The 13626-nt window shown below is 36.2% G+C and overlaps 1 protein-coding gene across 17 annotated transcripts in view; it reads left to right on the forward strand.

The window, feature by feature from the left end:
• FKTN (fukutin) overlaps positions 1–13626 on the forward strand; it is a 215738-nt gene that overhangs the window by 37310 nt on the left and 164802 nt on the right. For all 17 annotated transcript variants that reach the window (XR_008509456.2, XR_008509457.2, XR_008509458.2 and 14 more), the window contains 2 exons: positions 2703–2980; positions 5356–5488. Coding sequence is in view for 14 of the 17 variants with exons in the window: in XM_054519480.2 (XP_054375455.2) it covers positions 2703–2980; positions 5356–5488 (411 nt within the window). In the remaining 3 variants the exon portion in view is untranslated. The remainder of the gene's footprint in view (positions 1–2702; positions 2981–5355; positions 5489–13626) is intronic.

Genomic DNA, 13626 nt, shown 5'->3' on the forward strand with positions numbered 1-13626 from the left:
CTAATCACTAAGGCAAATAGGGGATTTCTTTTTCTTATATAATGAGAGGTTAAAAGGTTAGTGGCTATTGATATTAGTTTAGCTAGCCACTGATGTCAGGACTTGTGTCTCTGAAATTCTTTATTCATTTACCTCATTATCACAGGATAGCTGTCCTAGCTCCAGATATCACATCCATGTTCACAACAGGAAGATGAGAGGAAAGATTCTGCTTTTTTGCTGGGGGAAACTTCTCAATATCAGTATTTTTAGGTCATTTCTGTTGAACTGTTTGATATCTCATAGAAAAAGCCTACAAGGCTTATTTTTACAAAGAATATTTTATAATGTCCCTTTATATTCCCCAAATGAAGTTCATAGAAATTATAACCCTCCTATATACATAATTCCGCAAATCAATATAATGTATTAACTATAATATAACCTAGAAATAAAAGGAAATGATATGTATTGTAGTGTGCAGATGCTCCAGAATGACTACACTGGAAGACATAATAAAGTAATTCAGATGCTTGTATTTAGAAGTAGGATCACAGAATGTGGTAGCTACAAATATAAACCCATACTATGAATGATATTGTTGTTGGCAATATGATTTTCCAAAATAGTGAGCAAGTTTCCAACAACAAAAAAGTAAAATTGTCTCTTCATTGACGTGACTATTGTATTCCTGAGAAATAAAAGCTCAGACAATTATAAACAAGTTTTTCACTACGTGATTATCTGACAGGACATTTGAAATTACATAGTACACAGGATAGATTTTCATATTTTGGATTGTGGGATGTCTAATGTTCTTGGCCTAGGACTCTAAATGCCAGTTTATCATTATGATAAACCAAAAATATCCCCCCAAATTTCTAAAATGTCTGTTGGGTACAGTCCCACTTGCCTTGAGAACCACTATTTTAGAAGAAGGGGAGTATGCCACCATTGGCAAAGCTGATACTACCATAGTCAGAGGAAGAAGCAAAAGCTCAGCCATACCCAGAATCAGCACATGGGTTCAAGTTTATTCTTCGTTTGTTTTTGTTTGTTTGTGTTGGTTTTTTTTTTTTGAGACAGAGTCTTGCTGTGTCACCCAGGCTGGAGTGCAGTGGTGCAATCTCTGTTCACTGCAACCTCCACTTCCCAGGCTCAAGGGATTCTCCTGCCTCAGCCTCCTGAGTAGCTGGGATTACAGGCGTGTGCCACCACATGTGACTAATTTTTGTATTTTTTTTTTAGTAGAGACGGGGTTTCACAATATTGGCAAGGTGGTCTTGAACTCCTGACCTCAAATGATCCACCCACCTCAGCCTCCCAAAAGTTTCTCCTTTTGTACATATGACATCCTACTATTCAAGAGATTCAAGAGCCCTTGGATAGTCCCCCCTAAAACATCCCCCAGTGTGGAGCTAATCAGATTGTTAGATCTAATAATGAAAGACTTCATTTGCATGTGATTTTTCTTTATTAATGCCATTACCATAAAGTGAGCAAACCTCTGCCAAGGCTACTGGGAGTGGACTTTTGCAGCAAAACCTTGACCTAGGCCTTTACACCAATTGATCAGAGCAACTATTTTGTTCTTTACTTCTCTTGTTGATGGTTATAAGAAAGCAAACCATATCATAATTCTGCCTATTTTGTCTGTCAGTCTTTCCTCCTATAACCCAAGGTCACATTCTTCTCAAGTTCTGGCCGGCCTTTTAAATATTTCCTGAATTTGTCAGCTGATAATGCCTTTCTTTTATTCTATTCAGTAGTGTCTTTCTCTGAATTGGCTACCCTCCCCCTCAGTCAGTGCTTTCTACTTCTAAGGTGTACCAAGAAAGAAAAGGAAAGAAGGGAATATTACAGTTGATAATGAAACAAATGATGTTGGAAAATGAACCTTGTCTTACAGTATGTTTGTTAATTTCTAATGATTTGCATTATGATGGTGTTCTATTATGGTAGTATTTTAAGATGTTGGGATGTAAACGATGAGATGAAAGAACTACTTTTTTGAAGTACTTTTGAAGATAAAGGTTATTAAAAGTTAAATTAAGAATTACAAGTTTAATTTTAAGTGCTGTCCTTAAATCAACATTTACTTTATAGAAACTAACTAGAAAACACTAACATGAGCATTCTCATTCCAAGGAAGGGATTTGTATTAATTTTCATAGAGTTTTTTTTTTTTTGAGACAGGGTCTCACTTTGTCACCCAGGCTTGAGTGCAGTGACACAATCTTGGCTCACTGCAGCCTTGATCTCTCAGGTTCAAGCGATCCTCCTGGCTCAGACCCCCAAGTAGCTGGGACTATAGGTGCATGCCACCACACCCTGGCTAATTTTTGTTTGTATTTTTTGTAGAGATAGAGTTTCACCATGTTGCCCAGGCTAGTCTCAAACTCCTGAGCTCAAGTGATCCACCCGACTCAGCCTCCCAAAGCACTGGGATTACAGGGGTGAGCCACGGTGCCCAACCTATAAAGAGAGTCTTTGGCTATATCTTTCCTGCTACATACTTTGTATTTTTGCTACTTTCCTTTATTCTCCCACCACTACCTTCTGCCCATCACCCTCATTTAAAAATGTTCTTACGGAGCAGATTAGCACAAAAATATGGCTCAAGTTCAATATAAGAATCACTTTCGTTTTGCTACTAATATTTGGCTTTAAATATGCAGTGTTTAAGTGCTGTTTCTTGATGTTTGATGCTTCTTTGGTTCTAGGAAGGCTGGTTTCGGATAGCTGAGAATATGGGATTTCAGTGCCTAAAGATTGAGAGTAAAGATCCCCGGCTAGACGGGATAGACTCACTTTCTGGAACTGAAATCCCCCTGCACTATATCTGCAAACTGGCCACTCATGCGATCCACTTGGTAGTCTTTCATGAGAGGAGTGGCAACTACCTCTGGCACGGCCACTTGAGACTTAAAGAACACATTGACAGGAAATTTGTTCCCTTCCGAAAGTTACAGTTTGGTCGTTATCCAGGAGCTTTTGACAGGTAAGTTCAGAGTCGAAATGTGAAATGAGTGTCGTTCAGTCATAATTCTTGCAGTGTTTTTACATTTGAGTATTGAAATCTAATATATAATTTATATAAGTGTTTATAGTAACATTGTTCTTAATGACTCCAAATTAGAAGCAACCCAAATGTCCTTCAACAATAAAAGGATTGGCTGGGCACTGTGGCTCATGCATGTAATCCCAGCACTTTGGGAGGCCAAGGTGGGCAGATCACCTGAGGTCAGGAGTTCGAGACCAGCCTGGCCAACATGGTGAAACCTCATCTCTACAAAAAAATACAAAAATTATCCGTGCATTGTGGTGGGTGCCTGTAATCCCACCTACTGGGGAGGCTGAGGCAGGAGAATTGCTTGAGCCCTGGAGGTGGAGGTTGTAGTGAGCCGAGATTGTGATACCGCACTCTAGCCTGGGCAACAGAGCAAGACTGTGTCTCAAAAAAAAAACAAACTATAAAGGAATAAATAATTTTTGATATATGTATTCATACAATGAAGTATTACACAGCAGGGAAAAATAAACTACGGGTCTGTGTGCATTGTGGATGAATCCTACAATGCTGAATGACACAAGGCACAAAAGAATCTAAATTCTATTATTACTTTTATAAAAAGTTCAAACACCTGCTAAATTATGTTCCTGGATGTATACCCTTATAGTAAAAGTATTAAGAAGGCTAAGCAAGAGGTACCAAAAAAGACTAGAGAGAGGACACAGAGAACTACAGGGAAGCTGGAAGAATTTTATTTCTGTGGTGGAGACTTTGGTGTTTACTTTATAATTCATTATTTTGTGCCTTTATGTTATGCACTTTCCTGTATATTTTTTAAAACTATGTGCAAAAATTTATCTTTGGCTATCGCAATAATAAAAATGTTTCTTGTGAGAAACAGTTATTTGAAGGAACTCGTAAAATTTGATTAGCTATGGTTTGTAATATTAACAATTACAGGATTAAAAACATTCTTGAAGTTATACTTGGAGTATGAAGTTTCTAACCTAGAATTGTCTGTTTTATTCTCCTTTTGAAATCAGCAATAATGATGTTACAGTCTACTTTGAATAGCAGAATCTGATGTAAAGGTAGCAGTAAATATTTGTAAGGATTTTCACATTAAAAACTTCTTAGCAACTTCCAGTGAGATAATTCTTATCTGTTACACTTGAGAAGTGTAAGAGTATGTTTATTCTTGCCTTCTTTTTTAAAAAAAAAAATATATATATTATATATATATGTTTTCTCTCTCTCTATCTGGAATCATGTGAGATTGCCTTCTTATTAGTACTTAAAGTCACATATTTGAGAACGACTGAAAAAGGTATTCGAAACTGAAGTCTTCTATATTTTTTGTGTATGAAAAGTCAAAACTTTTCTGAACCAAGCCATATTTTCAAAATGAAACGAACAAAAAAAATGAGTAGAGATGGAGAAAAATACCTTGTTTTTATTATTGGCTTCTCTTATTTTAATAAAAAATCTTAATACTCATGTTCTCTTACCACTTTTTGCATATTTTTTTCTTATTCTGTAGTTCAAATAACCTTCTTTAGGGAGACATTACCTTTTAGTTTTTTAAAGCTTTGTGAATTTATTTCAAAATTTAATATCTTAGTAAAGTTCAAAATTGTCAGTTACTTATTAAACATAAACATGTAACAATAGATAAAAGCTATTTCTACATTGTAAAATTTTATATGAGTAGGAATGGAAAACTCTCAAATAATATTTTTAGAGTATGGGATCCAAAATACATAAGATAGATTTGCAGATTAGCATTTTACCCATTAATGAGATTCTCAGGCCATTGTAATTAACTTGTGTGTCTTAAGTGTTAAAAACATTTACTTCTCTATAAGTAAACTGACGATTAAAAATTATGTCATGAAATTTTTGTTTCTGCTTAAAATGCCAAAGTGTATATGAACAAGTACAAATATATTAATATATAAATACATTAACCAAAATAATTAAAACTCAACTGTTTGATGTCAGATTTTTCAAGGTCTTATTAAAATTGCTAATTGATATCTGACATAATTGATGAAACTATGCTTGATGTTTAGGTATTTTGCTAATGTTTGATATTTGTAAGAGGCTGCCAGTATTCTGGGTTAAATCCTTTTAGTAAATCTTTTATTATTATTATTATTATTTTAAATTTTACTTTAAGTAGTGGGACACATGTACTGAACGTGCAGGTTTGTTACATAGGTATACATGTGCCATGGTAGTTTGCTGCACCTATCAACCTGTTATCTAGGTTTTAAGCTCTGCATGCATTAGGTATTTGTCCTAATGTTCTCCCTCCCCTTTTCCCCCACCCCTCATTAATAAATCTTAACTTTTGTTTTCAGACCAGAGTTACAGCAAGTTACTGTTGATGGACTGGAAGTTCTCATTCCAAAGGATCCAATGCACTTTGTAGAAGAAGTACCACACTCTAGGTTTATTGAGTGTAGGTATAAAGAAGCTCGAGCATTCTTTCAGGTTAGAGATAACCAAATGTGTACTTTTAAATTAAAGAAAATGTTGGGATTATTTTTAATATTTGAGGGTGGTAAGATGAAGGGGCTTATGGAAAATAGAAAAGTAAACATACTTTTTTGATATGTCTCTTTTCTCCTAGATTGTTTTCTTTCAGTTTTTTTTAGAAGTAGATTAAAAATTAACCTTAAGAAACTATTTTCTAAGTCAATAGGTTGACATTTATTTATTGTTTTATTTGAATAACTTTAATAGGTTTAGCACTGGCTTCTGCCTTAAGATAGCCCATTAACTTTGTGAAAGGTGGTGTATTCTCAGTCCAAGTAGGATAAAGCCACTATAGAAGGTGGACCATGTAGATTTAGAAAAGACTTCATGAAAATACAATTTGTTTCAGAGTTGGCATTGAATATAATTTTTTTTGCATTTATGAAGGTTTTTGAAGATAAATGCTACACAAAGACCAGGTGCTTTTAAAACTTTATTCTCTTGCTGCAGCTCTCAATGCAATACACATTTATTGCGTTGCGCAGGCTTCTGGCCCTGGGGATATAAAGATGATTTTGAAAGGCATGAAAGTTCAGCTCTAAGAGATGACATGAAACACAGAGATACAGTGAAAACAGGCAAATTTACAGTGGGGTTTTGGTACCCGAATTCTTTCACTTGCCCTTTATTTTCTGGGGTTCCCTGCCAAGAAAGCTGTGTCCACGAGGGATACGAAAATGAAGTATATAACTGTCAAGTGTCCAAGACCCACAAATCTGAGGTTTCTCTAATACAGTGTACTGGCACCTAAAGCCTAGGCCTGACAGCCCAAGTGGGCCTTCTTAGCTCTTTTTCCTTAAGTCATTGTGGAGCTGTGAAATTTATGCAGCCAGCCTCATGAATAAAAAGCTGAAAAACCACATGTGTAGATGGGCCCACTCTAGTAGAAAAGTGCTGCCTGACATATGCCTACCACATAATAACAGGAAGTAGAAGAGATGGAGTTTTGTGCTTAAACTTGACCGCTCTTCCTGTCCTAAGGGAGTTTGCTGTGGTTGTCATCTCTATTACAGCAGTTATCACAGTGAATTATGAATATCTGTCTTGTCCTCTTATCAAATTTTGTGAACTTCTTGATAAAACAGGAGTGTTCTTTTATTTACCTGTGTTGGCCCAGTATCTACTGTACCTGGCATAAGGAAAAGAGCCAGTAGGGTCAGTTTTCAAATTAAAGTGAACATACATGTATTTGAACACTTGATGGCGCCAAACAGTCTTAAATGTAATGCTTGGTGTAAAGCAATGAATTAATCTAATAGACCTCATAAAGCAGCCTCCTTTCTTTTTTTAAAATAATTTTTAAAAAGCAATTTTAAATACATAAAAGCTGCAAGTACAGTACCGATAACTTTTTTTTTCTGAACCACTTGGGAGTAAGATGTTGACCACAACTTCAAAAAATTTAGTATTTTTTTAAAAATAGGAACATTCTCTACATGTCCTAAAATGAAAGTTAGGAAATTAACACATACATTTTTACCATTTAATCCCTATTCAAGTTTTGTCAGTTGTCCCAATAATAACCTTTGTAATAAAAAGATTCGATTCAGAATCACATGTTGTCTTAATTTTCCTGTCTCTTTAGTCTTCCTCAGTCTGGGACAGTTTCTCAGTTCTTTTATTAGTTTCATGACTAATACTTTTGAAGATTACAAGCCAGATGTTTTGTGCAGTGTCCCTCATTTGGGGTTTGTCCAGGGGTTCCTCATGTTAGATTTAGGTTATACTTCTTTAGAAGGTATAGAAGTGGTGCTGTGTTCTCATTACATCTCACTGGGTACCGCATAATTTTGATTTGTCCCATAATTTTGATATTCACGTTGTTCACCTGATTAAAGTGCTGTCTGAAACTTCATATCTTTACCACTATGAAGTTTCTGTTTTTCCCTTTTATAATAATAAGCATCTGGCAAGAAGTTACTTTAAAACTATGTAAATATTGTTTTCCTCATTACATTTTCAATTTATTTGTTCATATCAATATAAATTCATGGTTTCCTATTTTACCCTATGGGTTATAGTCCATTATTTTCATTATTTATTTTGATCTTCAGCTTGTTCCATATTTGGCCAGTAAAAACTCCTTCATAATGCTTTCTGTGTCCTTTTGACTTGTCTCCGTTGTTTTTTGAACACTTTATTACTTTTCGGCACTACAAAATATTCTGGGTTCATCTTATAATTTTCGTACCTCCACCCTGGGATCAGCCATTTCTTTACGTCCTGTTTCCTTTTAGAAGCCAAGACCTGGATGCCAGGTGTACCCATTGCTATTTGGGTTTTGCTGCAGACAGTTTCTCTCAGTGGACAGGGTTAGGGTGTATATGTCTGTGTGTATTTATTTCTGTATCTATCTATTGAAACCTCTGAATTCACATTGATATCGTCAGTCTGGTTAAAAGTTACAATTAAACAACAGAGTTCATTTCCATATTTGCGACTCCCTTTTCAAATCGTGAGAAATCTGACTCCCATTGTCCTTAATGTTTACTTAGTTGTTCAGTCTCCCTGTATGTAACCTGTCTTCCAACACATGTCCTCCCCTCCCTACCCCCTGTTCTTCTCACCCTACCTGGGCACTGCTATCCCCTGCTGGGCTGCACCCAGGTAGAGGCATTCTTCTTACTCTGGTCAGGCTCTGACTTCCCACACCTGGCTGCTCTTCTGCAGAGAGGCTTTCCTCACCCTGCTTGGGCTCTGACTCCCCACACTGGACACTCTCCTACCCTCTTCATGTGGATGTCCTCGTAACCTGCCCAGGCTCTGATACCCCATATCAGGCAGTCCCTTTGCACAAAAACCTTTCTTGCTCTGCCCCATCTAATGGTTTTAGTATCGAATAGTTCAGGAAGAGGGGGAGACTTTATTTACTTTTAATTATTTTCTCAATCTACCATGAAGTTCAAAAACTAGAATAATATACCTTTTCCTGAATTTGATTTTGTTTTAGCAAAAACCATCACAAGATAATTAATGAGCTCCAGCCTGTTGAATATCAGTGGAAAACCAAAAGGAAAGTTGGAAATACCTGTACACCTGGCCTAGGAATATCTAGATAGCAACATTCTTGTTTTACTTCTACTAATTTGCTCTAAGATTTTGGGCGATTTTCTGAGCCTTAGTTTCCTCATCTACAATAAAAGTCGGTACCTTCTGTCATCTTATTCTTTGATATAAGATTTGTGCTTTTGGATTCCAGGATTCTTCTTGGGCTTTGTGTCCGCGTTCATTGGCTGAACAGGACAAATTAAATAAACATGATATTTAAATTAGGATGTTAATTTTGTCTTTTTTTAGAGGTATAGTAATCCTGAGATTTGTACTCGGGGTTTATTTTTATTTGTTTACTTATTTATTTTATTTTTAACTTTTATTTTAAGTTCAGGGATACAAGTGCAAGTTTGTTACATAGGTAAACTTGTGTTGTGGGGTTTTGTTGTACATATTTTTTCACTACCCAAGTATTAAGCCTAGTACCTATTAGTTATTTTTCCTGATCCTCTGTCTCCTCCCACCCTCCAAAAGGACCCACTGTGTGTTGTTCCCCTCTATGCATCCATGTATTCTCATAATTTAGCTCCCACTTATAAGTGAGAACATGAAGTATTAGGTTTTCTGTTCCTGTGTTAGTTTGCTGAAGATAATGGCCTTCAGCTCCATCCATGTCCCTGCAAAGAACATAATCTTATTCTTTTCTATGGCTGCATAGTATTCCATGGTGTATATATACTACATTTTATTTATCCAGTCTATCATTGATGAGCATTTAGATTGATTCCATGCCTTTGCTATTGTGAACAGTGCTGCAGGGAACACACACATGTATGTGTCTTTATAGTAGAATGAATGATTTATATTCCTTTCAGTATATACCTGATAATGGAATTGCTAGATCAAACGGTATTTCTGTCTTTAGGTCATTGAGGAATCACCACACTGTCTTCCACAATGGTTGAACTAATTTACACTCCCACCAACCGTGTATAAGTGTTCCTTTTTCTCCACAATCTCACCAATATCTGGGTTTTTTAATTTTAATTTTATTTTATTATTATTTTTTACTTGTTATAGTAGCCATTCTGACTGGTATTAGATAGTATCATACTTTTTTTTATTGCATTTTCTAATGATCAGTGATGTTGAACTTTTTTCATATGATTGTTGGCCACATGTATGTCTTTTGAAAAGTGTCTGTTCATGTCCTTTGCTCACTTTTTAATGGGGTTGTTTGGTTTTTTTCTTGTAAATTTGTTTAAGTTCCTGATAGATTCTGGACATTAGACCTAATATCTAAGGTTTGCAAACCATAGTTTGCAAAAATGTTCTCCCATTCCGTAGGTTATCTGTTTACTCTGTTGATGGTTTCTTTTGCTGTGCGGAAGCTCTTTATTTTAATTAGATCCTATTTGTCAGTTTTTGCTTTTGTTGGCATCTTCATGAAATTTTTGCCTGTGCCTGTGTCCTAAATGGTATTGCCTGGGTTGTCTTCCTGGGTTTTTATAGTTTTGGGTTTTACATTTAAGTCTTTAATCTGTCTTGTACAGGATATTTTTAAATGAAAAAAAAAAGTATGTATACTATAATTTTTAAAATTTATAACATGTTTAAGGTATATAGCTGTATGGATGTATGCACTTTAACACATACAAGGATCAGTTCTAAGAAATGGAATTTCTGGCTGGGTGCCATGGCTCACACCTGTAATCCTAGCACTTTGGGAGGCAAAAGCGGGTGGATTGCCTGAGCTTAGGAGTTTGAGACCAGCCTGGACAACATGGCAAAACTCCGGCTCTACAAAAAACACAAAAATTAGCTGGACATGGTGGTGTGCACTTGTAATCCCAGCTACTTGGGAGGCTGAGGTAGAAGAATCACTTGAACCCAGGAGGTGGAGGTTGCAGTGAGCCGAGATCATGCCACTGCATTCCAGCCTGGGCAACAACGAGGAGACTGTCTCCAAAAAGAAAAAAAAAAAAAGAAATGGAATTTCTGAGAATGTCATGTTAAGAAAAGTAGATTCGGGTGGGAATATGTCCATATGGGGGCAGTACCAGCAGGAGGTAACTGTCAGACCTGATGTTTTTGTAGAGCACAAATTTTTCATATTAGCTATTTAATCCTTTCAGTCACTCTGTGTAATAAGGCAAGGATTCTTTTAACAGGTAAGAAAATCAATTCAAGATGGATTAAAGACTTAAATGTTAGACCTAAAACCATAAAAACCCTAGAAGAAAACCTAGGCATTACCATTCAGGACGTAGGCATGGGCAAGGACTTCATGTCTAAAACACCAAAAGCAATGGCAACAAAAGCCAAAATTGACAAATGGGATCTAATTAAACTAAAGAGCTTCTGCACAGCAAAGGAAACTACCATCAGAGTGAACAGGCAACCTACAAAATGGGAGAACATTTTCGCAACCTACTCATCTGACAAAGGGCTAATATCCAGAATCTATAATGAACTCCAACAAATTTACAAGAAAAAAACAAACAACCCCATCAAAAAGTGAGCGAAGGACATGAACAGACACTTCTCAAAAGAAGACATTTATGCAGCCAAAAAACACATGAAAAAATGCTCACCATCACTGGCCATCAGAGAAATGCAAATCAAAACCACAATGAGATACCATCTCACACCAGTTAGAATGGCAATCATTAAAAAGTCAGGAAACAACAGGTGCTGGAGAGGATGTGGAGAAATAGGAACACTTTTACACTGTTGGTGGGACTGTAAACTAGTTCAACCCTTGTGGAAGTCAGTGTGGCGATTCCTCAGGGATCTAGAACTAGAAATTCCATTCGACCCAGCCATCCCATTACTGGGTATATACCCAAAGGACTATAAATCATGCTGCTATAAAGACACATGCACACGTATGTTTATTGCCGCATTATTCACAATAGCAAAGACTTGGAACCAACCCAAATGTCCAGCAATGATAGACTGGATTAAGAAAATGTGGCACATATACACCATGGAATACTATGCAGCCATAAAAAATGATGAGTTCACGTCCTTTGTAGGGACATGGATGAAACTGGAAATCATCATTCTCAGTAAACTATCGCAAGAACAAAAAACCAAACACCGCATATTCTCACTCATAGGTGGGAATTGAACAATGAGAACACATGGACACAGGAAGGGGAACATCACACTTTGGGGACTGTTGTGGGGTGGGGGGAGGGGGGAGGGATAGCATTGGGAGATATACCTAATGCTAGATGACAAGTTGGTGGGTGCAGCGCGCCAGCATGGCACATGTATACATATGTAACTTACCTGCACATTGTGCACATGTACCATAAAACCTAAAGTATAATAATGATAATAATAATAATAATAATAATAAAAAAAAAAGGAAAAAAAAAAAAAAAAAGAAAATTGATGCTTCAAGATGTCAGTTACACAGTCATCGTTGGTTGAGCATGGACTAAATCCTAGGTCTCCACCTCTTAACTCCAGGCTTTTCGTACTACAACAAGCATTATAACATGTATCTCTCATTCCAGTCATTTATTGTAAGAGCACTTATGGCTTTGAGGAAAGGGATGTATTCAAATTGAAGGGATCCTGTATAATTTGTATATTCTGTAGACAGTGACTTATCTGCAAGAAATTCTTCTTACTGAAGGTAGGGTACTTTTTGCTTAAGATTCATGTAGTCCATCCAGGATCTATATTCTTGCCTACTATATTATAAAAGAATTACGGGATATTTTAGGATGTTGCAGGCCCGGGAAGGGCTTAGTCAATCATTTATTCATTTGCCCATTCATCAGTATGTGTTTTTCAGATATTATGTGCCAGGCACCATTCTAAACTTCTAGATACAGTGATGAAGAGATGTAGTACTTGCCCTCAGGGAACCATCTTTACAGTCTAGTGGAGGGAATATAAAATAAAATTGATGATTAGGATTAAATATGATATGAATTATAGTAAAAGTATTTACAAGTGGTAACTATTATAAACTTGTTAAGGAAAAAGATAATTCATTTGTCTTTGTATATCTAGAACCAAGCATAATTCTTCGTTCTATAAATGTTGAATAGAAACACTTCCTGAATAGGAACATTGGAAGAATAAATACATACATCTTCCTGGGAAAATCGGGGAATGTTTTGCAGAGGTTGGAGCTGAGACTTGAAAGATTTTGCTGGTCAGGGCCATATCAGACAAAAGAAACAACAGGTGCGGAGGCTTGAAAAGTTGTGGTATATTTGAGGAGTTACAAGTTATTGTGGTATATTTGGGGGTTTACAGGTTATAAGATGAAATGTGAGGAGAGTGCAGATGAGGCTGGACCCCAGTAGTCAGGAACCAGAACACAGTGTTTATGTCCACCAGGACAAGAAGTTTAGCTTTTGTCCCATAGGTAGTGAAGCAACACTATAGAATTTATAGCACTTTCCTCAGCTCCAGAGCACTCTAAAAATGAAGAGAATTAGAAAACCAAGATGAGTAAATGATACATATGACCTTACAATTTGCAAGACATTTTTCTCCTTCAATCTTCACAGCAGTCCTGCGAAGTATAATAATTATCTTTAAACTACAAATGAGAAAAGTAGATACAGGAGAGATTTGTTTATTACATTCTTTCATTCATTCAGCAAATATTCAGGCACTACTCTACCCACTGGAGATATAATGATAAAATGAATTCACTTTCCTCATAGAAAGTGAGGATGATATGCACATGGTCACAGCTAAAAAGAAGTGCACTAGATTTGATAATCTGATTCAAAATCTCAGGCTTTTTCTGCTAATACTACACAGTCTCTAAAGACCAATAGAATCACTGAATGGTGAAAACATTATTAAATTCTTTTTGTTTCAGCTATGTTTGTAGCTCTCATAATTAGCCTTATTTTATCCTGACTGTCCAGCTACTAAATTGCGACGTAAAGGAGGGAACTGATAAAAGGATGTCTCATCCTTTGGGAATCCTGGTTCTATTCTTTCCCTTTTAATTTATCTCTCCAAGAATCTACTCTTAAGTGTTCATTTTAATGTGGGACAAACAAGTAACTATAAAATGTGGTTTTTATAATAGAAAAAAGATTATATGGGGTTAGTTTTCT

Source organism: Pongo abelii, chromosome 13 (assembly GCF_028885655.2).
Source record: "Pongo abelii isolate AG06213 chromosome 13, NHGRI_mPonAbe1-v2.0_pri, whole genome shotgun sequence".
Taxonomy (NCBI): domain Eukaryota; kingdom Metazoa; phylum Chordata; class Mammalia; order Primates; family Hominidae; genus Pongo; species Pongo abelii.